This window comes from Lactuca virosa, chromosome 9, assembly GCF_052849685.1.
Source record: "Lactuca virosa cultivar CGN04683 chromosome 9, Lactuca_virosa_CGN04683_v6, whole genome shotgun sequence".
Lineage (NCBI taxonomy): Eukaryota > Viridiplantae > Streptophyta > Magnoliopsida > Asterales > Asteraceae > Lactuca > Lactuca virosa.
Genome location: NC_136434.1, coordinates 101,631,753 through 101,659,044, shown reverse-complemented (window position 1 = coordinate 101,659,044; position 27,292 = coordinate 101,631,753). Strand labels below are relative to the sequence as shown.

The 27,292-nt window shown below is 34.0% G+C and overlaps 2 protein-coding genes across 2 annotated transcripts; one reads left to right on the top strand and one right to left on the bottom strand.

Annotated features, from left to right (window-relative positions):
- Positions 1-16,435: 16,435 nt before the first annotated feature.
- LOC145139625 (uncharacterized) lies at positions 16,436-17,416 on the top strand. The gene is made up of 3 exons (XM_079073381.1): positions 16,436-16,862; positions 16,989-17,088; positions 17,149-17,416. The coding sequence occupies exons 1-3, from the start codon at positions 16,436-16,438 to the stop codon at positions 17,414-17,416; spliced, it is 795 nt and encodes a 264-aa protein (XP_078929507.1).
- Positions 17,417-22,659: 5,243 nt separating this feature from the next.
- On the bottom strand, positions 22,660-25,884 carry SKS2 (SKU5 similar 2). The gene is made up of 8 exons (XM_079072064.1): positions 25,554-25,884; positions 25,034-25,143; positions 24,681-24,951; positions 24,449-24,584; positions 23,599-24,331; positions 23,427-23,505; positions 23,123-23,325; positions 22,660-23,025 (listed from the first exon to the last, which is right to left on the bottom strand). Exons 1-8 carry the CDS (start codon positions 25,695-25,697, stop codon positions 22,920-22,922), a joined length of 1,782 nt encoding a protein of 593 aa, XP_078928190.1. The 5' UTR covers positions 25,698-25,884; the 3' UTR covers positions 22,660-22,919.
- Positions 25,885-27,292: the final 1,408 nt, after the last annotated feature.

Below are 27,292 nucleotides of genomic sequence, written 5' to 3'. Positions count from 1 at the left end.
ATAAAAGAAGCTTATAATTAAATTTCAACACTTCCAACATTCTACCGTTAAGTGAGGGGTATTTTCGTCATTTCAACACCCAGGGACCATTTATGAAATTTTCTATTTTTTTTGAAAAAAAAAGAAAAATAATTAAATTTAAAGGGGTCCCACCCATCTCTCTCTCTCTCTCTCTCTCTCTCTCTCTCTAAACAACCAAGAAACCACCATAACCCACCACCCAAAACCACCGTTATACCTCCCTCTTCTGATCAAAAACGTCACCCCAAACACCACCTCACATCTCCCTCTCATCTGTTTCTGCCCAGAAAAAGGAAGGAAGAGGTGGCATCCACCTTGCTGCCACCAAACTGCCACCACCCCACCCTTCACCGCTACCACCGGAGAGCACATCCCCAACCCTTTGTTTCTGCTGTTTTCGATCACCACAGCTCTCTCCCTCATCCCACTTGTTTTCTCTGGCAATTTTAAGCAAGAAATAAGAAGCAGAAGGCCATCGAAGCAGCCTCCTACTGCCCAACGCCACCTCTTGTCGCTGCTTTAAAAATCACCCGCCGCCTCACTTTCTCGCCGGAAAAACCACCCCTAAGCTACTTAGTGACCTTCTCCACACTCCCTTCATTGAATACAGTCGAAGGAAGCAAGAACATGGCATCAGAAGACCACCGGAGTGGCCTCCTGCCATCCTCGTCGCTGTTCCAAATCACCGTCATCACCACCTGTGCGGCTGCTGCTACTCCACCACCATAAGTCCTCCTAAACCCTTCGTAAATAATAAACTCCAGTCGAGTTCCACATTCAAAGCCATGAAAATCGGTTTCTTTTTTTTCTCTGGTGCGATAACCTGAGAACGAAGAAGACGCATGAGGATGTTTACCTCCTGCATAATCAAACTTGAATACAGAACGAGAGGGAAATCATCGACTCAAACTTTTGGTTTTTAAGCAAAATTACCTTCTCTCAACACCAAAATCAACCAATTAATTTAGTTTGGTCGAGTCCAATTATCATTGATCATTCAATATAATCCTGAATTTGGTCGGCCGGTGAGATACGAACAAGAGGGAAATAGCAGTGGGTGGACAGAAGAGTTGAAACAGAAGGAATTAGTGCTTGGGCACTGCATTTTTGCAAGATTTGGCTCTGGGTTTCAATGATTATGTATGGACAGAATTGGGGTTTAGGTTTTTGTATTTTGCTGGAGATGTTAGAGAACTTTGGATTTGTTTGTGTAGGTGAAGAAGAAAAGAATTTTTAGACGTTTGTGTGTGTGCGTGGGTTATTTAGAGAGAGAGCGAGAGTGTGTGTGTGTGTGAGAGAGAGAGAGAGAGAGAGATGGGTGGGACCCCTTTAAATTTAATTATTATTTTTTTTTCAAAAAAAAAATAGAAAATCTCATAAATGGTCTCTGGGTGTTGAAATGACGAAAATACCCCTCACTTAACGGTAGAAAGCTGACGGAGTTAGGCGGAAGGACCAAATGTTAAGAGTTTTGAAACCACAGGGACGATCCGTGAGGTTTTTGTAAATTAGGGACCAAACTTCAGATTTTCGGAAACCACAGGGACTATTTTTGAAGTTTTGCCTACTTTTTATTAAGTTTGTTTTTACGTATTATGGATACTGTTATTTTTCAACATCAAATTAGACTCCTATTCGATATTGCCAAATTGACATTTCTTCACATTTCCTTATTATATCCCAAACCGACATCTTATTATGGTTGGCTTGATCATAATTAATTAAGTGGAGACAATATTGTTGATGCATTCATAAGACTCGTAACACACATAAACTGTCTGTTACAAATTAAAGAAGCATTTTTTTTCTTCTATATGTTATAAGCATAGATGCAATGAACTAGATTTAATTTTCCAAATCTTCCAACATTCTACAACAGCTTCAGCAATCTAATATTGCCAAATAACAAAAGAAGCTTATAATTTCCCAAATACAATACAGAAAAATAACATAAAAAGCTTATAAATTTTCAACAAAAAAACCAACCTTTTTTTGCTTAACACAAGGCAATCTACCATATATGATGTTGCAAAACATGTAAGCAAATATGAATAAAGACTAAATATAGCAAATGAACTCATACCAAGCAAACTAATTCGTAATAGAAATAGAGAACTAGAACTACATATCAAAGGATTCAATTAGCCACACCTAGCAAATACACAAACAAACAAAATCCCTAACTTATATCTAGATATAGATTCGACATGATTTAGAATGAAATTCGACGAATAGAGAAGGATTATTACGATTCAAACCGGGCTGAGGAGCTGAGAGATCGATGGTAGATGATCATTCTATTTGCATGAACTTGATTACCTAGTGGTTTATGATCATTAAATTGCTAGAGTTAGTGTTGGATAAATGTTAGATTAGGTAATCAAAATTAGTAACTTTAACTGTTTTAGAGAGCATAATCGATCCATAATTTGTGTTTTGTTGTTTGACTTGATCATAGGAAAGTAACTATTAGATTTATCGTGCATAGCCAAATTCATCTTTATATCAATTTCATGTTTACTTGTGTTTGATCATAACATAGTAAGTCATAAATTGGTAACAACTAGGAATTTGATCATAATAACTAGTTACATATTAATTTGGTAACCATCAATAGTAATTTGTTCCAGCCATAAGGACCATTTATGCAACTTTGTCAATCATTTATTATTTTTTTATTTAATTTATTTATATTTGTATATTTGGAATTTTTATGACGTTTTGTTCGAATATATTCTTGTGTTTATTTAAAAAAAAAATCTTGCATTTTTTAATATTTTGTTCGTATAATATTTTGACATTTTATTCCAATAAATTTATTAATATTTCTTTTGACTTTTTGCTTGAATAATTTCTTCTATTTTTTTGACGTTTTGTTCAAATATATTTTTAATAATTTTTTTATATTTTGTTTGTTTATATTTGTTAAAGATTTCATGGTCACTATAGTCATAATTTGTAACTTAATTCACTTACAATCATACTTTTCTATTTTTTGTTCTTTTAATATATATATATATATATATATATATATATATATATATATATATATATATATATATATATATATAGAGAGAGAGAGAGAGAGAGATAAGTTCAATTGAGAAAATAAAAAAGGTTGTGAATTGTGGAATCATTCTCAGTCACGCATTTATTTTTGCTGCAAAGGCTTCAATCGTACCGGCAAAAATGGGAAAGGAATACTCGTGTGTTTTTCAACAAAACATGATTCCTTAAACCATGCTAATCATTACCTTAATATATACAAAAACATAGTTTTTTTTTGTTTTTTTAATTTTTAATGAGCTATTTTTATCGAAAAATGATTTTAAATATATCAAAATTCATAATTTTTTATTCTCTATAAATAGACATCCATATTGATATAGTTTTTAGATAAAAAAAATAGATTCAGCTATCATTATTTATAAGTGAATAAAAATGCATTAGATTTTTACTACAGTACATTCATTATTCATTTATGAATAAAAAGTATGATTACTTTTTTGTACAGTTTAAGTATCATTCATATATGAATATAACATATAATAAACTCTTTACAGTTTACATCAACTCTCGTCACATATTATATTTACATATGAATAAAACGTGTATTAACTTTCGTCGCAAGTTATATTTATATACGAACAACACATTTATCATAATTTTGTTACAGTTCATTTGTTATTCATATATGAATAAGTAGTTTAAATTTTCAAAACACTTCCTTCTTTATTAACATAGTACTTATTCATATATGAAAAACAAATGACCTGTAACAAAAATCTGATAAATGTTTTATTCATATACGAATATTACATATGACGACAACTAATACATGTTTTATTCATATATAAATATAACATGTGATGAAAGATGATGTAAAAAATATATCTAAGGTAAGAAAACTTTATTACGTGTTATATTCATATATGAATGATACTTAAACTGTAAAAAACTTAAGCATACGTTTTTTTCATAAATGAATAACGAATGTACTGTAATAAAAATCTGATGCATTTTTATTCACTTATTAATAACGAGAGTTGAAACTCTAAAAAAATTATTTTATCTTAAAACTATATCAATATTGATGTCTATTTATAGAGAATAAAAAATTATGAATTTTGATATATTTAAAATCATTTTTCGATAAAAATAGCTTTCTCAAAATAAAAATAAAAACAAATATATATATATATATATATATATATATATATATATATATATATATATATATATATATATATATATATATATATTTGTGTATATTAAGTTAATGAGCATAATTTAAGGAAACTTGTTTGGTTGGAAAACACATGTGTATCCATTACCTATTTTCGTCGGTACGCCTAAGTGTGGCTGAGAATGATTACCTCATTCTCAATTTTTTTTTCTCAATTGAACCCTCCTATATATATATATATATATATATATATATATATATATATATATATATATATATATATATATATATATATATATATTATTTTTAATTCAAATATATAACTATATAACACATATAAGGTTGTATAATTATTATTTTCTAAAGCTTCTATAAACATTTTTTTTAAATATATAAAAACCTTTGTTAAATGTGAATATGATTAACATAGATAGGCTAATGGGAACATATAGGCTAATCGAAAAAAAAAATGTCTAAAAGAATTAAATAACTCGAAAATACTAAAGTTAAGTCCAATTTGAAATGACATGGGCGCTCTCGTCAAGACTATGAGACAGTGTTAGGTTAGCCTATGTGTACCTGATTTATATTAATCATATTCATATTTAACAAATTTTTTTACATTTTTTATTAAAAATGTGTATAAAAAGCTTTACAAAAATAATAATTATACAACCATATATGTGTTATATAGTTATATATTTGAATTATAAAATAATACTTATAAAAACTTATCTATATTAAAAGAACATATATATATATATATATATATATATATATATATATATATATATATATATATATATATATGATTGTAAGTGAATTAAGTTAGGAATTATGATTATAGTGACCATGAAATCTTTAATAAATACAAACAAACAAAATGTAGAAGAAAACATTAAAAAATATATTAGAACAAAAAGTCAAAAAAAAATTAGAAGAAATCATTCAAACAAAAAGTCAAAAGAAATATTAATAAATTTATTCGAAGAAAATGTCAAAAAATTAGAAAAAAATATACAAACAAAATATCAAAAATTGTAAGCAAAAAATATAAAAATAAAACATTAAATAATATATTCGAACAAAACATCAAAAAAAAATCTAAAATCATATTAATATAAATAAATTAAATAAAGATAATAATAAATAATAGATGACGTTACATAAATGGTCCCAGTGGCTGGAACAAAGTACATAACTGGTCCCTATGGTAGGAAGGGCAAATGTGTCATTTCACAAATGACTTAACTGAAAAAGTTAACAATGTTAGCCAAAAGGACTGTCTTTGCAAGATTTTGAAACCAAGACCAATTATGCACAAAATTTGTCATAAGGACCAGATTTGGTCAATTGTGTCAACCACAAGGACCATTTATATAATTTTGCCTAAATAAATCACTTTTTTCAGTTTTTTGTTAATTTGGGATTTCAATTAAAAAAGCTACCACCGTCGAACCCCAACCAAACCCCTCGTATGTTGCATGGTTAGCCAATAATGCTCATATATACATGCTCCTGTTGTCCACCATCTACGAATCAGCCTATCCCCATGCACACGGTACAACCTCAAAAGATCTTTGGTTGTCTCTACAACGAGCCTATTATTATGTGCATATTTTTCATATACTTTGGGCATTATCGTAATATTTTTAGCTACAATTGCACTTATTTAGGACAAAAGGTACTTAATATGTTTAAAATATGTATTGTGGCAGCAAAGACATGCTCGGGATGAAAAGGAAGCAAATGTAGAGCTGGAAGCAGGAAAGAGTGGGCTATGTCAATCGAAGTCAAGATATCTTAAGCCCACGGAGTGGAGAATTCCTACCACGCCGTGGTGGGTAGAATATTCGTGATCAATAAAGTTGCCTTGGGGAATACGCGTGGAACAATATTTCCACGCTGTGGAGCCTATTCGCCACGGCGTGGGAGGCAGATTTAAGGAAACTATATATTTCAAACATTAGGTTGAATGAAGGGACTTCTAACCGATATTCTGGAGAAGAAATGTGACAAATAACCTCTGTAAGACCCTTGGAGGATCAGAAATCGATTGGATCTTAATAGTTGAACAAATCTAGAAGAAATCAACATTAATTCTTTCAGTTTGCTAGCTTTAATCATGTCTAGTTTTATTTGCATTGATTTTATGTGTTTTTCTTCTATGATTATAAGCTAAAACCCTTTTACTTTCATTGGTGATGATGAACCCTTTGAACTATGAGTTGATTTCAAACATATGATTAAGTGTTGTTGGTTTTTCTAGTGTTGATAAATCAAAACCTTAGATGTTTTAGTTCTAGTCTTGGATTGCCTTTATATAAGTTTTGTGTAGTAGATGATCATTCTATTTGCATGAACTTGATTACCTAGTGGTTTATGATCATTAAATTGCTAGAGTTAGTGTTGGATAAATGTTAGATTAGGTAATCAAAATTAGTAACTTTAACTGTTTTAGAGAGCATAATCGATCCATAATTTGTGTTTTGTTGTTTGACTTGATCATAGGAAAGTAACTATTAGATTTATCGTGCATAGCCAAATTCATCTTTATATCAATTTCATGTTTACTTGTGTTTGATCATAACATAGTAAGTCATAAATTGGTAACAACTAGGAATTTGATCATAATAACTAGTTACATATTAATTTGGTAACCATCAATAGTAATTTAGTAAGAAATCAACCATAGGGAAAAAGGGGGGATTCGGATCTAATGAAAGTACTCTTTAATATTGAATCCAATTCATTTTCTTTGCTTAGTTTAATAATGATATTTGGTAGTTGTTTGATTTAAGTTCTTCTGATCATGCAAAATCAGTAAAACCCCCCATTTTAAGTTTGTTTCTTAGTTTAACTTTTAGTAATTGTCTTATTAATTAAATTCCCCTCCCTGTGTTCGACACCCGACTTACCTAAGCTATTCTATAATCCGACTTGGTACACTGCCTATAGGTGCATAAATTAATAAAGTTAGTTAGGTTTTGCTAAATAATCACGTTTAGGGTAAGAAACCCTAAGTTGGCGTTGACTTCTGTGTTTAGTGTTGACTTCATTTATTAGGTTTACTCTAGTAGGGGAGGGGGTTTTTTGGGATGAAATTAATGGACGACTGGCAGCAGATGTCACACCCCCAAACCGGAATGGCGGAAACGTTCGGTGGCGGAGGACATCATGTACAGTATCACAACAATTGTATAATAGTAATCAAAGCAACAACAACCATTGTATTAATAATATAGAGTTTACATTGTATTCGATTTACATATGATTGACTCCAAAAGTAAATAGCAAGACAAAGACTTGAAGCTACTATGCTCCGTCTTCTCGAAACCTGTGCGTGTGCCTGTCTACTAGTTTCCTGAGAATACAAGTGATTTTGAAAGTGTATCAACATTTAAGTTGGTGAGTTCATAAGCATTTCGTTTTAGAAAATAAGTTCCTTGCTCCTTGAAAATGTCTGTGTGTTCCTCCAGAAAATCCTATATTTTCTTAATGAGTAATGATAAGTAATGTGACCATACCAGTTCCTTCTACGATCACATAGTGAATACAAGTTATGTATAATCTAGATCGAATGGACAGTTGAATGTGTGGATCTGCCCTAAGCTCACAACAAAACAAGGAACAAGAAGTAAGGCGGAAATCACACATTCCACTGCCTATCGGATCCTCATTATATATAATCCTAACGTACTCACTAGGTAATCACAGAGTTAACAATAATGATCCTTTTAGATGTGATGAGTGTGTTCCTTCAGAAAATCCTATATTTTCTTAGTAAAATGGAATGTAGTCTTAGGCCCTTCAGACCAAAATGTATAAATGTTATCGTACTCTAAAGTAGTAATATTACGTAGTTTTAATCTATATAAAAGCCATTTAGATGTATGATTTCCGAAATGAAAGTTGTTCTGTACTTGAAAACAATGTAATGTAGTTTTATGATGATAATAAAACCCCTTCTATGTGATTTTTAATCCCCGTAAACCGTATGTATTGTTAATACCTCATGTGAGTTATTATAACCATGCTATGACCCAGTCGGCCTTGTAACGACGTTCTTCAGGCGTCGGAATCGTTATGACATTTGTCACCCCAGACCTGCCGGACTAGCTGTTGCATGCAGCTTAGGTGCGGGTTTGTCAGACCCAATATAGATCTATACAAAACTATCACGCTCTCCCTACAAGAGACTCTGGTTACAATTACAGGACTTTAATGCAGTACTTTAAAAGTACCGTGAAGCAGAATGTCTCAAAAATTTATTCATTAACAGGTTTACGTCAAATGAAATGAAAACTCCTTTTTGTAGCGTAATGAACCTTTCTTAGTAAGTTTGTAGTGTAAACGAAGCATAAACTATACCTATTATAGTTTATCATTAATGTTTTGTAGAGAAGAAAACCCATATATGTATGATTATTACTCTTTTCATGGAAGTAAAATAGTATGGAAAATAATCATTATGTAACTCTATGATATTACACACTTTTCTCAACATGTTACAAAGCGTAAATAAATCTATAACCCATTTTTCAAGTTTTAACCTTTCTATTCCTGTTGTTAGAAAAATTATAAAAAAAATCATCATGAGTAGAAAACTGAATCCGTAAAATCCGAGAGTTTAGAAAATGAGTCTACTTTGTTCATAATTTTTATTATGATTTTTATTGGTCTCAAACCAGTGTGAAAATGTTCATCTTCAAAGACTGGTCTGAAATCATTTCTGAAATGATAGGCAGTTTTGTAATTATCGCCATAAATTGTAGAAAAATTGTATGAACGCATGCGAGTAGTCCTTATAAAGGTATAAACATGAACTATTTGCACCTTATACAGTTTTGTAAAATATTAAGTTTAAGATGGTCAAAACAGTCCATGAATGGACCATAACTTTTCTGTTGAAAGCTAATGATTAAGTTTAGAATATATTTTGGTGTTGTAACTTGTATCCCCCCCCCCCCCCTAAAACTTGAAGAAAACATGAAAGTGTAGGGGTATGAACTCACCTTTTGTGATTTCTTGTGGTGGAAGGTTGAAGATGGGGAGTTTCAAGTCAAGAACACTTGAAAGATGCTTGAAGATTTGAAGATCCTAAGAACAAATACGTAAATATTTGTGTAAATGATTTACGATTTGTATGAATATGTGAAGATTGTGTAGAAGTTTAGAGAAGATACTTACCAATCAAGAGGAGGAAAGTTCATGAACTTCTTGGAGAAGTCGTGTTCTAGAGAGAGAGAGAGAGAGAGAGAGAGAGAGAAACTTTGCTTTTGGAGAGAATAGTTGGTAATCTTGGAGGAGAAAGAAAAAATATCTTGGATTTGTTTATAAAGATTTGATAAAGGTAGATTGGATGGTTGTTGGGAGAAGTGATGAAAAGGACAATGAATTGACTAGCTAGATGTTAATAGTGACATAAAGTGTGAATAGTGACATAAAGTTGACAACAGAAAGGTGGCTTGTGTCATAACTTTATGGGAAAAGTCAAAGAGTGTCTTTATGTCCTCTTGATATTATCCTAAACAAAAATAAGATTTATATTTAATAAATCTCCAAGATGTGGATAATATATGATTTTAGAGGATCTAATATGTCAAAAATATGAATTGGGTGAAAATCCCACATCAAAATCATCAAAAACGGACTCGAAATGCGAAACTGGTTAAAACCGGACATAAGAAGCGAATGAGAGGCTGCTGATGCGAAGGTGTGTTCGCAGCGAAGGCCGCTGATCGGATGTGAAGGCTCTCGGTGCGAGAGCTTGATGTTCGTACGAAGGTCGGACCAGATACGAAGGTTCTCGGTTTTGTTATGTGAAAGTAGCCGGTTGAGAAGCGAATGTGCTCGGTTTGGGGTGCGAACATCGGAAGAAGGCTGCGAACTTGGCCGAGGATGCGAAAGTCGGACTGGTATGCGAAACTCCCCGGTTCGCTGGGAGAGAAGGTTTAGGTCCGAGAGGGGGTTCGCATCAGAAGGGTTTCGCATCAGGAGGGTTTCGTTTCTTGAGAGGGTTTCGCTTCCAAAGTGTTGTTTTTCATAATAACTTCCCGTTTCGAGTGATTTTCAACTAATTGAAGGGTCGGGATGGTACGGAAGTTTATGAAAAATTGGAAGAGATTTTAAGAGAGATTTGGGAGAGAGAGATATAGCAAGAGAGATTGAGAGAGACTTTTCTTGTGGCCTTTGTTAGTGTTTTGCCCCGTAGTGTTAGGATTATAAACTCCACTACGCCTTGTTATGAGTGTTATACGCCCCCGAAGGGTACGTAATAGTGCTTTATAGAGTCGTTACATCACTCACCCTGTTTAGGGTTTAGAATTTCTGAACATTTGAAACTTCCGAGTGATACTTTGTATTAAGATAGAGAGTTGTACATTAGTAAACATAGAGTAAGCCCTAACATACAAGCACTAGTTGAGTTGACCGGTTTGACCCGTTGACTTTGTTTGACTTTGACTTGACCAGAAATTGACGGCTGTCACAGCAGAGAATTGATAAGCATTAGATTCGCATTGAAAATCCATCTAACAAGCATAAAGGGGAGAGTAAGGGGATGGACAATTCTAAAAGAATTTAGAATTTGACTGTAAATGTGTTCATCACCAATTTTATTGTTTCTTTGACTTCAAAGGATCTGTGGAGTATGTGTGAAAGTCTTGGGACGGTGTCAGATGTTTACATAGCAAGAAAATTTTCAAAGATCGGGAAACGATTTTCTTTTATTAGGTTCCTCAAATCTAAAGAGCACTTGCACATAATTGAAGACCTTAATCGAGTATGGAATGGAAATCATCACCTATTTGCTTCTTGGGCAAGGTTTAATCTTCTGGAAGGAGGAAGAGGTGAGAATGGATATCTCAATTCGGCTGAAGTAAGGATGGAGAAGCAAACAGAATCAGTGAAAGAAAAAGAAAAACAGGGTATCTATATTTCGTATGTTGCAGCTGTTAAGCGATCTACCGTTCATCTAGAACAAGGGGATGTCTCTCTTCATGCTGAAGTGAAACTTGGAACCTCAGACATCTTAGTCATTCATGATGTTGAAACTGTGGTAATGGGAACGGTTCATGACATTAACTCTATAGAACACACTTATAAGTTATGTTATAAGGAAGATTTTAGTGGGTTAAATATTGCTTACATTGGAGGAGATTGGGTGAGGATTGAATTCAAAAAGTTGAATTCCTGTGATAAGTTTAAGCAGAGCAATGCAATGAAATCTGTATTTAAAGAAATAAGGACTTTACAAAAGAATTTTGTTCTTGAAAATAGAATTATCTGGGTGGAAGTTGTTGGACTCCCGTTAAGTGCATGGACATCATATGTATTCAAAAAGGTAGTTGCGAAATGGGGTGTTCCCTGATTCATGGATGAATATGAAGATGCCCCTGTGGGGTGGGGTAAGGTGTGAACTAAAACATCAAGTATGGAGAAAATTTCCGGTAAAGTTTCAGTTGATATTGAAGGTGACAAGTTTTTGGTTTTGGTAATAGAGGTATCAGATTGGGTTCCAACTATTGAAGCTCTCGACATCAATGAAGAGGATGATAGTTATGCTGAATCAAACTCTACTTCGAATGATGATGTGGAGGAGGACTGCCAAAACTTTGAAGAAGACGTGGTTGTGAATCAGGAAGGGGAAATCAATAAAATAGATGCCCAGGGAGTTATCTCAAAATTTGTTGTAATGGAAAATAAAGGTGAATCATCTAAGTTCGTTGAATCTAAGGAAGGGGTAAGTGAAGATCTTAACTTTTCTGGATTTAACTCTAAAAGTAATGGGGAAAAAAGATGTGGTGATGAACATAGTAATGATAACTTTTGTTTTGAACAAGTTCAAAATTCATGTCAGGATGAAGATGCTAACTAGTCTACATGCTCTAAATCTGCAAGTCTTTCTTGACCTCTGGGATTTGAGCATGACCGTAACATAGAGGGGATAATGCTAATACCGTTAGAAAGGTATCAACATCCTTCTCAGCCACATCGGGGTCAAAAAATGAAGGTGTTAACTCGAAAAATAGTAGGAGAAACAATCACTTGTTTAACGGTTCGATAATGGAAGCGATTGAAAATTTCATTGAAGTGGGTACTAAACTGGGATACGGAATGGATAGTGTCAAAGACAATATGGATTCAATTATTTTTCAAATGGGTATCGAATTTGGTAATAAATGAATATTCTTTCTATTAATGCTTGTAGTATCATTAATAAAGAGAAGAGAATGTGGATTTCCAATTTATGCAGGGCCGGCCCATGGGCCTGGGCAAGCTGGGCGACCGCCCCGGGCCCCCAAATAGTAAAGGGCCCCATATTTCTATATGTTATTGGGTTATATTGGTGACAGCCCAAATTTTTTAAGCATTATGTACTTGGCCTAATATTATCAGTTACGAAGCGATGATCCAAATTGAAAAGGCAGGAGTAAGCGTGCGGCATGCCTACTGACCTACTACGGTTCCGACTTCCAAGGCCAGTTTAATCTCTTCAATCTCCGGCTTTGCTTGAATCGCTTCCATGGAAAACCCAAACGACACCATCATCCATCTCTCCCGATGCAACACCCTAATGTTTAGTTCACATTCTTCTATTTCTAGTTCAAGTTAGCCAGTTCTTCTCCTTTTTCTGATTCTCCGAATTCGCAACCCAATACTCAATACTCTTTCTTTCTCTTCTAATTTCTTATTTCATTTTTCTGAAACAGCAGTAGCAGCAATCGAGATCAGTGGAAATTGAATTTCTTTTGATAGTTGAGAGTTGAGACTCGAGATTAACTGCAACACCAATTGGATTTCTTTGAATCTTTCAGAATCGGAAGTTTTTATCTGGATAAGTCTGTAATTTATGAATCTGTGGACTTGATTTCCTTTTTTCATTAAAAATATGTTGGATGTAGACTGCAGTGGACAGTAATTTTGTTTATTCATTTCTGATTCTACAACTGCCCAATCTATCTATGGACATTGATTCATTGAAATAGAAATAGAGTTTTCTGATTTCGTATTTTCATTTAGAGTCTGCATAATCGATTTTGTTATGAATCATTGTTCATCATTGAAATAGAATTTTCTGATTTCGATTTTGTATGAATCATTTCTTAATTTGATTTCTCTGTTGAACTGTTTTTTAAACTTCAGAATTCTCATTTCTTTTGGGCTGCTGAAGGATTATTAGTTTATTAATAGCCAAGAGGCAAGACTAAGACTCTAAGAGAGAAATTAAGCAGCAGGTTACAGGTACTCTCTTTTTCATTTTTTTGTTAATCTGAGTTTTGTGATTTTGAATAATTCGAAATTTCTTAATTTTAAAGACATTTTGTTTTAATTTGATATCTCTATTTTTAATCTTCAGATTTCTCACTTCTGTTTTGAGCTCAATTGAACGAGGATATAAACAACCAAGAGAGAGTTGAAGCCTGTTGTGCATGTAGTCTCTTCTAATTTTATTTTGTTTATCTGTTTGTTTTTTTTTTTTTTTTGTGATTATTTGTGATTGATTGTTGATATATCTTGATTTTTATAAGTTAAAAATGCTCCTAGAAAATACAATTTAATGAAGATCAAAAAGGAACTATGAATAAGTTTGTAAAAAACTTAATTTTTTTTATTGTACAACATAATGCTATCTTTAGTTTTTCTTTTCTATGTATTTTCTAACGGTTTTATAAGGGTTGAGAGTATTTTCTAACGTTTTTATTCTATTGTTTTAAATTAATAGTTGCTAGGTTTTTTGGTTTGGGGCTTTTCCTGGAGCCTTTTTTTTCATAAGTGGGGAGTATCCGGCCTTCGATTGTATTTTTTTAATCAATAAAAAACTATGAGGGTGACTCCCTCGCTTACACAACAAAAAATTCTAAGGGCCCCAAATTTTTATTTTGCCCCATGCCCCAAATTGTCTAAGACCGGTCCTGAATTTATGTAATCGTATGGGGGTGTCTTTCCTTGGTGTACAAGAAATGCGTTTGAGCAGTATAGATAATTTTTTGCCAAAGAGTTTATGGGGGAATTTATCTTTTGATTTTGCAACTAGCAGTGCTTGTGGTTTATCAAGCGTCATTCTTTCCATGTGGGATCCTGCGGTTTTCTCCAAAAAAAAAAAAAAAAGTTGGTATGGAATATGTTCTTATTATCGAAGGTCAGTGGAGCTTTTTTAATTTTTCGTGTTTTATGGATAACATGTATGCTCCTCAGGAGGAGGATAGAAAAAAGTACCTGTAGGGATTTTATGAGTCGCTTTATGGCTAGAAATAAGGCTGATTATTTCTTGTTTGGTGATTTCCATGTTGTTAGATGGGATTATGAGAGATTTGGTTCGGTTTTTTCGCAAAGAGTGGCTGATGATTTTAATGGGTTCATTTCAGAGAACGATTTGATTAACGTGGCTATGGGGGTTTTGCTTTCACGAGGGTTAGTGCCAATGGGGCTAAACTTAGCAAGTTGGATCATTTTTTTTGTATCTCAGGAGGTGATCAACAAATTTCCTGATATCAACTCTATGGCTCTTGACCTTTCCATATCATATCATCGTCCTATATTCTTATCGCATGTGGATGTGGATTTTGGCTCGAGACCGTCCAAATTTTTTAATTCATGGATGCAGAAGGATGGTTTTGCAGATTTGGTAAAATTGAATTGGTGCAATTATGTTGAAGTTAAAGGTGAAAGCGCTTGTATCAGGTTCAAAAATAAATTGAAAAAATTGAAGTCTTTTTTGAAGCAATTGTGGAAATTGATTAAAGAAACGAGAATTGCTTCTAAGACTGGTTTGTTGACTCGGTTGAATGATATTGACAAGTTAATTGATGATGGTGAAGGTTCGTAGTTGTTGCTTATGGAAAGAAATTCGTTGCATGATCAGTTGTTTAAAATTGAGAAAAATGAAATGATTGATATTTCTCAAAAGGCTAAAGTTAAATGGAGCATAGAGGGGGATGAAAATTCGAAATACTTCCATGGAGTTCTTAATAAAAAAGGCAACTTAATATGAAAGGTGTAAAATTTGAAGGCGAGTGGATTGCAGGACCTGAGATAAAAAAATGTTTTTTTAGCATTTTAAAGAAACGTTTAAAAAATTTGAAGCCATCCCGATTTCTCAAAGAAGTACCAAGTATAAGGAGCTGTCAGGTCATTTATCAGCTGAGCTCGAAGTTCCATGTACCTTGGAAGAAGTTTAAAATGATGTATGGGAGTGCGGAAGTGACAAAGCTTCGGGTCATGACGGATTCAATTTTTCTTTTATAAAAAACTATAGGGATATCTTGAAGATGGATATTTTTGATTTTGTGGTAGATTTTTTCCAAAACTCGAGATTACCTTCAGGATGCAACTCTTCATTTATCACCTTGATCCCGAAGGTTAATAGTCCGGTTGTGGTAAATGATTTTAGATTGATTACCCTTATCTGTATTCAATACAAAATTATTGCAAAAATTCTCGCTATTAGACTTACTAAGGTGATTGGTACAGTTGTTAGTAGTGAACAAACAGCTTTCGTGAAGAATCGTCAAATTCTTGATGGCCATTTGATAGTTAATGAGGTTGTTGATTGGTACAAGAAGAATAAAAACGAGATGATAGTTATAAAAAATCGACTTTGTTAAAGCTTATGATTCGGTTTGTTGGGAATATTTGGATAGAATTATGCATTTTATGAAATTTGGATCGAAATGTCGTTCATGGATTAGAGCCTGTTTGATTTTTGCTAAAACTTTTATCCTTCTTAACGGTAGTCCCACCTAGGAGTTCCAACTTGAAAGAAGTCTTCGACATGGTGATTCTCTTTCCCCTTTTTTTTATATTGGCTATGGAAGGTCTAAATGTTGTTATCCAAGATGCTATTGCTGAAGGTATTTTTAAAGGGGTTAAGGTTGGTCGTTTGGATCTTATTATTTCACATCTTTTCTATGCGGATGATGTGATTATTTTTGGCGAATGTAATACAAAGAATATGATTAATTTAGTAGCTATTCCTCATTGTTTTTTTTGTGTGTCGGGGTTGAAGATTAATTTAAATAAGTGGAGCCTCTTTGGAATAGGAGTTTCGTGGGAGAATGTATTGGAATTTGCTCAGATGATAAGATGTAAACCGGATAAATTACCGTTTACATATCTTAGGCATGTACTATTTTTCTATTTTTTTTTAATGCCAGTTTCGATGGCTAAACAATTGGAAGCTTGTCGTGCAAAAAAAATTTGGGCGGTGATGGTTATCTGTGAAAAATGCATTTGGTGAAGTGGGATCTAGTTCTTGCCGAAAAATCACATGGAGGTCTAGATATTAGGAGTTTGACGGCTTTTAATTTTTCTTTATTGCAAAAATGGAGATGGCGTTTTCTGAATAATGACGATCTTTTATGGGTTAAAGTGATAAAGGCGATCCCTGGAAATCAAGGTGGTCGCGGTTTGAATAGGGGAGCTAGAAACATAAGTGGTCCTTGGACTAAGATTTTATGCTCAATGTCTAGACTTGAAGAAAAAGGAGTTTTATCTCCTTCGGTGCTAAGTAGAAAAATTGGAAATGGTTTGACTATTAAGTATTGGAAAGATATTTGGTTTGGAGATCAACAGTTTGTTGAGATTTTTCCTCGTTTATTTCAACTTGAATCTGATCAAGATTGTTTTATCGCTAACAGAAAAACTATTCATGGTTAGCATTGGCATTCGAGGAGAAATGTTAGGGGTGGAGAAGAGAGCACTCAATTATCCTTGTTAATGAATATTATTCGTGATGTTACTCTTTTTGTGTATAATGATGGATGGATTTGGAATTTAGGTTCTGATGGTGTAAAAATTAAAATGATGGTGCTTTTACCACTGCTGACACAAGGAAATGGATCAACAAAAAAAAAATCCTCTTCTGACACACAGACTCAGTAGAATCGGTACATCCCTCGTAAGGTTAATATTATTGTGTGGCGATCTCTTTTGGATAGATTACCTACTCGTAGTAACTTGGATCACCGCGTTATTGATGTGCCTTCTTTATTATGTCCTTATTGTAATTTGGAAGAGGAACAATTGGATCGCTTGTTTATCAAATGTGAGGTAGCAGCTAGAACATGGGATGCTATCTTTAAATGGATGGGTGTTAGCATTGGTCGGTTTATCTCGATTGCGACTTTATTTGACAAGGTGGATGGTTTCAAGTGTAATGCGAATAAAAAGAGTGCTTTGGATGTGATTGTGGCAACGGTGATCTAGTTTTTATGGAAGTTTCGGAATGATAAGGTTTTTGGTGATGGCAAGATAAAAAAAGAGAATATTTTTTATGCTATAAGGGAGTTCTCTTTTCTTTGGTTTAGTAATAGATATAGCAAACGTAGTTTTAAATGGCTCGATTCGTTGATCAATCCTTTGACTTTATGTAATTTTTGGTTTTCCTCTAGCTTCTTGCTAGAGTTTTTCAATTTTATTTTGTAGTTGGTTGTTTCAAAAAGTAGTTAGGTTTATAAATTTAAAAGTTGATAGGTACTTTTATGCAAATCAAGCTTTTGGCGACGTTGTCACGGAACGACTTATTTGATTTTTAATTTATTTACTTTTAGTTATCCGATCCTTTTTGTGGGGTAAAAACCGCAAAAAGTTATTTTTCTGCATTTTTTGAATTTTTCTGTTTGTTCAGTAGCCACGCCGTGGTCACTGTTTGTTCAGTTTTTACTTTTTAGACAAAACTTCAAAAATAGTCCCTGTGGTTTCCGAAAATTTGAAGTTTGGTCCCTAATTTACAAAAACCTCACGGATCGTCCCTGTGGTTTCAAAACTTTTAACATTTGGTCCTTCCGCCTAACTTCGTCAGCTTTCTACCGTTAAGTGAGGGGTATTTTCGTCATTTCAACACCCAGGGACCATTTATGAAACTTTCTATTTTTTTTTGAAAAAAAAAAAATAATTAAGTTTAAAGGGGTCCCACCCATCTCTCTCTCTCTCTCTCTCTCTCTCTCTCTCTCTAAACAACCAAGAAACCACCATAACCCACCACCCAAAACCACCGTTATACCTCCCTTTTCTGATCAAAAACGTCACCCCAAACACCACCTCACATCTCCCTCTCATCTGTTTCTGCCCAGAAAAAGGAAGGAAGAGGTGGCATCCACCTTGCTGCCACCAAACTGCCACCACCCCACCCTTCACTGCTACCACCGGAGAGCACATCCCCAACCCTTTGTTGCTGCTGTTTTCGATCACCACAGCTCTCTCCCTCATCCCACTTGTTTTCTCTGGCAATTTTAAGCAAGAAAGAAGAAGCAGAAGGCCATCGAAGCAGCCTCCTACTGCCCAACGCCACCTCCTGTCGCTGCTTTAAAAATCACCTGCCGCCTCACTTTCTCGCCGGAAAAACCACCCCTAAGCTACTTAGTGACCTTCTCCACACTCCCTTCATTGAATACAGTCGAAGGAAGCAAGAACAGGGCATCAGAAGACCACCGGAGTGGCCTCCTGCCACCCCCGTCGTTGTTCCAAATCACCGTCATCACCACCTGTGCGGCTGCTGCTACTCCACCACCATAAGTCCTCCTACACCCTTCGTAAATAATAAACTCCAGTCGAGTTCCACATTCAAAGCCACGAAAATCGGTTTCTTTTTTTTTCTCTGGTGCGATAACCTGAGAACGAAGAAGACGCATGAGGATGTTTACCTCCTGCATAATCAAACTTGAATACAGAACGAGAGGGAAATCATCGACTCAAACTTTTGGTTTTTAAGCAAAATTACCTTCTCTCAACACCAAAATCAACCAATTAATTTAGTTTGGTCGAGTCCAATTATCATTGATCATTCAATATAATCCTGAATTTGGTCGGCCGGTGAGATACGAACAAGAGGGAAATAGCAGTGGGTGGACAGAAGAGTTGAAACAGAAGGAACTAGTGCTTGGGCACTGCATTTTTGCAAGATTTGGCTCTGGGTTTCAATGATTATGTATGGACAGAATTGGGGTTTAGGTTTTTGTATTTTGCTGGAGATGTTAGAGAACTTAGGGTTTGTTTGTGTAGGTGAAGAAGAAAAGAATTTTTAGACGTTTGTGTGTGTGTGTGTGGGTTCTTTAGAGAGAGAGAGAGAGAGAGAGAGAGAGAGAGAGATGGGTGGGACCCCTTTAAATTTAATTATTATTATTTTTTTCAAAAAAAAAAGTAGAAAATCTCATAAATGGTCTCTGGGTGTTGAAATGACGAAAATACCCCTCACTTAACGGTAGAAAGCTGACGGAGTTAGGCGGAAGGACCAAATGTTAAAAGTTTTGAAACCACAGGGACGATCCGTGAGGTTTTTGTAAATTAGGGACCAAACTTCAGATTTTCGGAAACCACAGGGACTATTTTTGAAGTTTTGTCTACTTTTTATTAAGTTCGTTTTTACGTATTATGGATACTGTTATTTTTCAACATCAAATTAGACTCCTATTCGATATTGCCAAATTGACATTTCTTCACATTTCCTTATTATATCCCAAACCGACATCTTATTATGGTTGGCTTGATCATAATTAATTAAGTGGAGACAATATTGTTGATGCATTCATAAGACTCGTAACACACATAAAACTGTCTGTTACAAATTAAAGAAGCATTTTTTTCTTATATATGTTATAAGCATAGATGCAATGAACTAGATTTAATTTTCCAAATCTTCCAACATTCTACAACAGCTTCAGCAATCTAATATTGCCAAATAACAAAAGAAGCTTATAATTTCCCAAATACAATACAGAAAAATAACATAAAAAGCTTATAAATTTTCAACAAAAAAACCAACATGTTTTTGCTTAACACAAGGCAATCTACCATATATGTTGTTGCAATACATGTAAGCAGATATGAATAAAGACTAAATATAGCAAATTAACTCATACCAATCATACTAATTCGTAACAGAAATAGAGAACTAGAACTACATATCAAACGATTCAATTAGCCACGCCTAGCAAATACACAAATAAACAAAATCCCTAACTTATGTCTAGATATAGATTCGACATGATTTAGAATGAAATTCGACGAATAGAGAAGGATTATTACGATTCAAACCGGGTTGAGGAGCTGAGAGATCGATGGTTTGGGCTCCGAGTTCATGCTGATGATGATGATCAAGGGTATAAATCTGTAATGAATGATGACTTTAGCTTTCTTCATCGTCCATGTACTCTATTCCTTCAAGAGCTTCGATGCTGATTTATCGTCTGATGGCTTTGATCCTCTCGATGATTTGCCCTTTGCCTTCAAAACCACCTTCATGAACTAGAACTTAAAAGTTCAATGAGCTAATATGTCATTTTCCCTCTTTTAATAATGGTCATTATTTAAAATATCATCTATTGTTTTCAAGATAACATAATATTTTTTAAATTTTATGATTTTATAACTACTATTACTTTTAATTAATTAAAAAAAATACATGTTTTGAATATATATATATATATATATATATATATATATATATATATATATATATATATAACCACTTTTTTCGGTTTTTTGTTAGTTTGGGATTTCAATTAAAAAAATAGGTTGAGGTTTCAATTAAATAAATTCAATGCATGATTTTAAAAAAGAAGTATAAGTTATTGAGGTTTTAAATAAATATGGTTGAATTAAATTATGTATTATAATAAATATATAGATAAATAAATAATAGATAGTTAAATGCTATGAATTATAAAAACTAAGGTCCCGTTTGAAAGTTGCTTACTGAGAAATGTATGTCTGAGTAAGAAACTCTGACTGAGTAAGAAACCATGTTGTCTGATTCTACATCTGACTGGATGTGCTAACCGATAAAAAATGACCATTTTGCCCTCGTACTTGTTCCAAACCAACATCCTAACACATAAATATTCATAACTTTATCAACAGTTATGTATGACCATTTTGCCCTCATATATGTATGTGGTATTCCTAAAAAACAACAAAATTGATCCAATTCTCAAAGCCAAATCAACATATAAGAAAGTGGCTTTCTTTTTACTTTTTACATATTCCTTTAGAGTTCAACAATAAAATCACTTGAAACAAAGAACATTAAGGAGCAAACATCAACATATCAGAAAAATTAAGAACATTCAGAGAAGTTCAAACATGAACATAACAGTTGAACAACAAAATTATGCAGAAATCTAACTCCAGCCTACTTTCTGAACCAAATTCTGCAGAAATCTAGCAAAATTCGAAACTTTTAGAGAAGTTCAGGCATGATCAGAAGAATATATTGATCTTATTATGCAGAAATTGGAACCCATTTTCAACAGCAACTCATAATTATGTAGAAATCGGAACCCATTTTCAACAGTAAATCAATAAAAACTTTTATGTGGATCTTCTATATGAATGGGTATAAAGGAATCGTACCTGATGAGAAGAAGTAGTTGATGAAGGCGCTGGTATGGAGGAGATCGCCGGTGACTGGATATCAAGAATTCTCGATGCTTGCTGGTTTGTTTTATGGCTATGGAGGCGCTGCAAGAATCGAGCGAGAAGAATGAGGATGGAGGCGATGAAAGAGAATGGTAGGGCAAGGGTAAAGATGGAATAGTATCCCCTTTTTCTCAGTCAGCTATTTTGCCTTTTCTATCTGAATCAGATGTTTCTTAGCGAGCCAGATGCGTAAATTTGAACTACCAAACACGTTTTGCTGACCGAGTCAGCCAAAAACGTCTGAGCTGACTCGGCCAGACTAGTATCAAACACTGCCTAAAACAAGCACACAAAAAACAATTAAAAATTATGGAGCTTTCAAATAAATACGTCTCTCGCGATACCACCCTGCCATAGTCGCGAGTCTGTTTATAGTCGCAACTGTTGTCATAGTCAACAAGGTTGAAACTTCCAGGAAAAAACTTCGAATTGGGAGGTCGATCCTCCCGGTGAACTGACCGTACCCCAAACCGACACAGGTGAATAAGTAGAGTACACCAGGGCGCTTGAGAGAACCATGTCGAAGGAACTCGGCAAAATGACCTCGTAACTTCGGGAGAAGGGGTGCTCTCCTATCTTTTGATTAGGAAAGCGACACATACCAGGGGGTAGCGACTGTTTATTAAAAACACAAGACTCTGCTAAGTGGTAACACGATGTATAGAGTCTGACACTTGCCCGGTGTTGGAAAGTCGGAAGGAGGAGTGTTATAAGCTTTGAATTGAAGCCCCCGTAAACGGCGGCAGTAACTCTAACTGTCCTAACGTAACGAAATTATTTGTCGCATAAGTAGCGACCTGCACGAATGGTGTAACGACTGCCCCGCTGTCTCCGACATGGACCCGGTGAAATTGAATTCTCCGTGAAGATACGGAGTACCAACGGCTAGACGGTGCAAATTAGTAAACACTAAAATATACACATGATAAAAAACAAATACTTTGTTTCATAAAAAAAAAATTACAACTCTTAAACAAACATTTAGTTTAATTAAAATGTCAACCCTTCAACAAAATTCAGATAAAACCATGAAGTAAAAAAAACAAAACATTCTAATTCCTTTAACAAATCCAAAACAACAATAATCCATTTCCTTTCATGCCTTTGTTGCTTTCAGCATACAATGAATATAATAACCCTACACTTTTTTTTACCAACAAGAACACTTCTCCACCTTAAAAAAAAAAAAAAAAAAAAAAAAAAAAAAAAAAAAAAAAAGAAAAAATCCCTAATTCACCCCAAAAGCAATCTCTTTTGAACAATTAAACTAAATCCCACCTCTTAGAAACAACCCTCAAATCATCATATAAATAACAACAACAAACACCACTAGAATCTTAGATTTCAGTTTCAGCAATCCTTCTATCCTCAAAGCATCTGAAGTCGATATTCTTTGTGGTCTGAAATCCAAAAAAAAAAAAGATATTAATAAATCACTGGTTAATCTCAAATCTAAAATAAGAAACTCTGTTTAAAAGGTTATATATATATATATACTTTTGAAAATGAGCAAGAGCACCACAAAACAAGACATTTCCAGGTGGGGGCATTTCAGTCTTTTGACCATCATCTTCAGGGTTTATAATTCGCATATAAGTTTCTTGACCCAAATACCACCGGTCAAGATTGACTGCCCTAAGATTCCACGCTCCAACATTATCAAGATACACAAGAATCGCCGTCCACCCTCCCGGAAAAACCTATAAAATTCAATATTTTTCATTTACATTTTTTCCTTAAAAAAATAAAAAACAAACAAAAAAAAAATTCCCATCAAAATTAAAAAAAGCCAAAAAGAAACCTGAGTTGTAGAGCGTGCTATTGCATCCCATCTGTTATAAGAACCCCTACTGTTTTCTGTCCATTCCCCATATGCCATCCTATACATATATACATATAATATATTAAAATACAAAATATTAAAATCCACGTGTCAATTATTTAAAAAAATAAAAAAGAAAAAAGAAATATACCCGACAACAAAAAACGAATACCCATCCATATGAAAGCTTTGAACAACAGTATCATTATTTTCCAATACGATTTCCACAAAAGCTTTATACGTAGCATTAATAAGCGATCTATCCATCGTAGGAGGTCTATCCAAGGGCATATTCGGAAAATCAAGTTTATAAGACCCCTTGACTTTATAATTATCTGCAAGCCTCACAGGCGTTTCAGGATTCACAAACGAAATCCCATTAAATGTCGCCCTTTTCTTCCCATTAATCATGACAGGTGGCACGCTTTTCAACACATACACATCCGTCACATTTATCGACCCGTATCGAAACGACCCTTGCGGGTTTGGGCGGGCCCCACTTGCGGTGACGTTCATCCTGATGGACATGGCTTGATTTACTGCAAAGGAATTATCGTTTGAATCGTTGGGCGGGTCGGGCAGGGTACCAGCTGCCCGGGATTTGGAATTTGAGTAGTGCAAAATAGCGACGCCTGTGACCTGATTCCATTCCGATTGGTTTACAAATCTTGCACTTGCGACAACGTAGTAATCACTGGTTCCATTCTGGTCCATTGTAACGAGAAAGGAATAGGATTGGCCTACGTGGATGTCTAAACTTGAATAGTTTTGTTGGGATGTGTAATGTCCTTCTGTTTCTGCTAAAATTAAATTGTGACTTTGGATTCTGAAATTTAAACAAGTTGAAATTCCAACATTTACCACACGAATTCGGTAAGTTTTCCCTGCAGTAAATGGAAAATGACATTCAGATAATTTACATTAGAGAAAGAAATAGCAATGCATTTTACAGAATCATGAATATAATGATTATATCAAAAACACAAATTAAGAAAATCTACCTGGATCGACATTAAGTGTCTCGTGTTCAATTCCATCTGGAACAGAGGAGTTATATTGAAAAGGTCCTTTGCCATTAATGAGAACTCCATCTGGCATACCGAGTTCCTTTCCAGCATCAAGTGAAGCTCTTAATTCCTTAATTCAAATAAGATTAACCATAGGTAGGATATTAGATACATAAGTAAATGCATCAAGATTCTTAATAAAGTGTGAAATCGCAAATATAAATACCTTATGGTTTCGTGTATACCAATCACCAATAGTAATGACAATATCTCCATCAGGGGTATTGAATGGCAATGAAATAACTTTTCGGTTTGTGATGATAAATCCACCAAATCCACCTGAAGCTCTTTGAAAATTAATAGATGGAGCATAATAATAGCTTCCGATTTGATCTTTGACTTGAAACTGATAAGTCCAGTTCCATTTTGCAGGAATTGGACAATTGGTGCCAAGAACTCCATCTTGCCAAGAAGTTCTCCTCATTTCTATTCCAGGCCTATTAAATATGATTTGTTTTGTGAATTTAGATTCAATGAAATGAAACTGTAATTGTATGGATGAAGGTAGGGAAATGATACCATGTAACAAGGAGGCTTTCGTCCAATCTGTTATTGACATTGACAACTACATTGTAATTTGTTGTAACATTTAGGGTTGGACCTGGAAACTTTCCATTCACTGCAATCACCTGTAATTTGAGTTTTATACAGAAAGAAATCGAAATGAGAAGTGACAAATATGGCAAAAAGTTATACGATTGAAATTTTCAAATGATACAATCTTTGCCTGTTTTCGAAATACACCCAAACAAGATTGATTTGAAAAAGGGTGGAAAAAAAGTGAACAGAAACCAAAAACAAAATAGCAAAAATCCTAAAGGATGTTTTTACCCTTTTGTGTGTGTGAGCTGGGGGAGGGGAAGTAAAAATCTAAAAATCACTTTAGATATAATTTCTCCAGTATAATGATCAAAAGAGGGGAATCATTTAGGCATCTCATCGAACACTTGATAACATTCATAAAGCATAAGCATCACTAAACAATCAAAACCCATACTCACAAACACGAAACAGAGCACATGAGAAGAGAGGAACACACCTGTTGAGGAACACCAAGTGGAGAAGCTGTAATATAAGAGAAGTCGAGTTCGAAATTTGCAAACGGGTCACCAGCTAAACAAAACCCACAAAACAGCAAACCAATGTAGACGAAAGAGTACAAAGTTAATCCAAACGATGCCATTTTGAGTTGATTTGAAGTCGATTTTCAATGGGTTTTGAGGATTCTTCACATGATCGGAGACAGAGAAGAAAGCGGCTAGTTTCTTATTCAAATGCGTGTTTTGTGTGTTGAAAACACGAGAGCGGCAGAAGATCGAATGCGATGCCCTACCAACTCTGCTCACTCATAGTCGCTTCATCCGGCGTGATATATGGGTTTTATAGCCGGTTCCAGGGCTAAACCGGTTAATGGCATTTGTAAGATAACTAAAGGGACCCATGAGTATAACTTAATTAACCTACATGTTACATAACTATGTGTAATCAACTCGGGAAAATATGGGGTAATTATTGAAAAAAAAAAGACAAGAAAAAATAGTCATATTTAAAAAGGTGGCGTTTTATGAAATAGACACATGAGGATGTGACGTTTTAGAAAATAGTCATTAATTTAAAAAAATCTTTTAAAATAACTATTTATATTCATATTCATTAGGTACTATTCATCTTGACAAAAATATATCTATGATAAGGTGGAAGGTATACACATGTTCAACATCACCTCTCTACCATTGGAGAGGGAGGCAAGGAAAAAAAAGTTGTGTGGTCAACTGAAGTTGAGGCCACACCAATCGACAGTCAGATCATCGTCATGTTATTAAGGGGTGGTGTGGATACCGTGGTGAGGTGTCACATGACTACCATGCCCCCGACGTGTAGTGTATACCATATAGCAGTGGAAGTATTATTGTTTTTAACACAAACTCGAATTAATATACTTTTCTTTTATACTTTTTGGATCAAAGAATGTTGTCGATGGCCAATAAAGGTAAAAGAGTTGCAAGCACTTCCAATACAAAAACATTATCTTATTGTTGCAAAGAAGATGATGTCATCGTTCAATCCTTAACACATTCCTTGATGATGCCTCGGGTCATAATGACTTTACAGTGGTAGAGAAATTTCACCAATAATACACGGTAATATGTTTGACTTTTATATGAATGTTAGAGGAAATCAGTAAGAAAGACGTTGAAAAGTATAAGAGTGTTGTTATTGTGAGAGTATTGGACATAGGGTGTAGGCTTAGAGTCATAACAAGCATTGTATTATTATCATATATATATGTTATTAATTTTTGATGATTCAAACATGTAAATTACTCTTGAAATGATAATCTCCAAAATATAAGTTTTAGTTTTGTTTGATGAGTTTTAGATTTTTTGTAAGGGGTTTTAAATTTGCATATGAATTTTGCTAATATACATATACTTCATAAAATTTATAACCCTGATAATTCAATTTAATGCGTAATACTTTATAAAATTTATAACCCTGATAATTCGATTTAATGCGTAATAACATCGTATTATTGTTAAATATCCCATTTAGTATGGATACCATTAAAATGGAGCAATTTTGAATATATATATATATATATATATATATATATATATATATATATATATATAACATTTAACCCTACATCAAACAAACTTTAGTTTGGATGCATAATCTTTAATATATGATTATTAGACCTAATAAACTCTTACATGCAATGTCATTGATATGTTGTTATTGAAATGAGTGGTAGGAAATGATGCACTATTAGTGCAC

Bases quoted from the DNA above. Each gene is read 5' to 3' on its own strand.
- LOC145139625 (XM_079073381.1), top strand. From the start codon at position 16,436: ATGCATTTGGTGAAGTGGGATCTAGTTCTTGCCGAAAAATCACATGGA. The intron at 16,863-16,988 runs GTTAGCATTGGC...TTTGGAATTTAG, and splicing joins TAACAGAAAAACTATTCATG to GTTCTGATGGTGTAAAAATT. The intron at 17,089-17,148 runs GTAGAATCGGTA...TCTTTTGGATAG, and splicing joins TCTTCTGACACACAGACTCA to ATTACCTACTCGTAGTAACT.
- SKS2 (XM_079072064.1), bottom strand. From the start codon at position 25,697: ATGGCATCGTTTGGATTAACTTTGTACTCTTTCGTCTACATTGGTTTG. The intron at 25,144-25,553 runs GTGTGTTCCTCT...CTCAAATTACAG, and splicing joins CACTTGGTGTTCCTCAACAG to GTGATTGCAGTGAATGGAAA. The intron at 24,952-25,033 runs GTATCATTTCCC...CATATTTAATAG, and splicing joins GAAAGCCTCCTTGTTACATG to GCCTGGAATAGAAATGAGGA.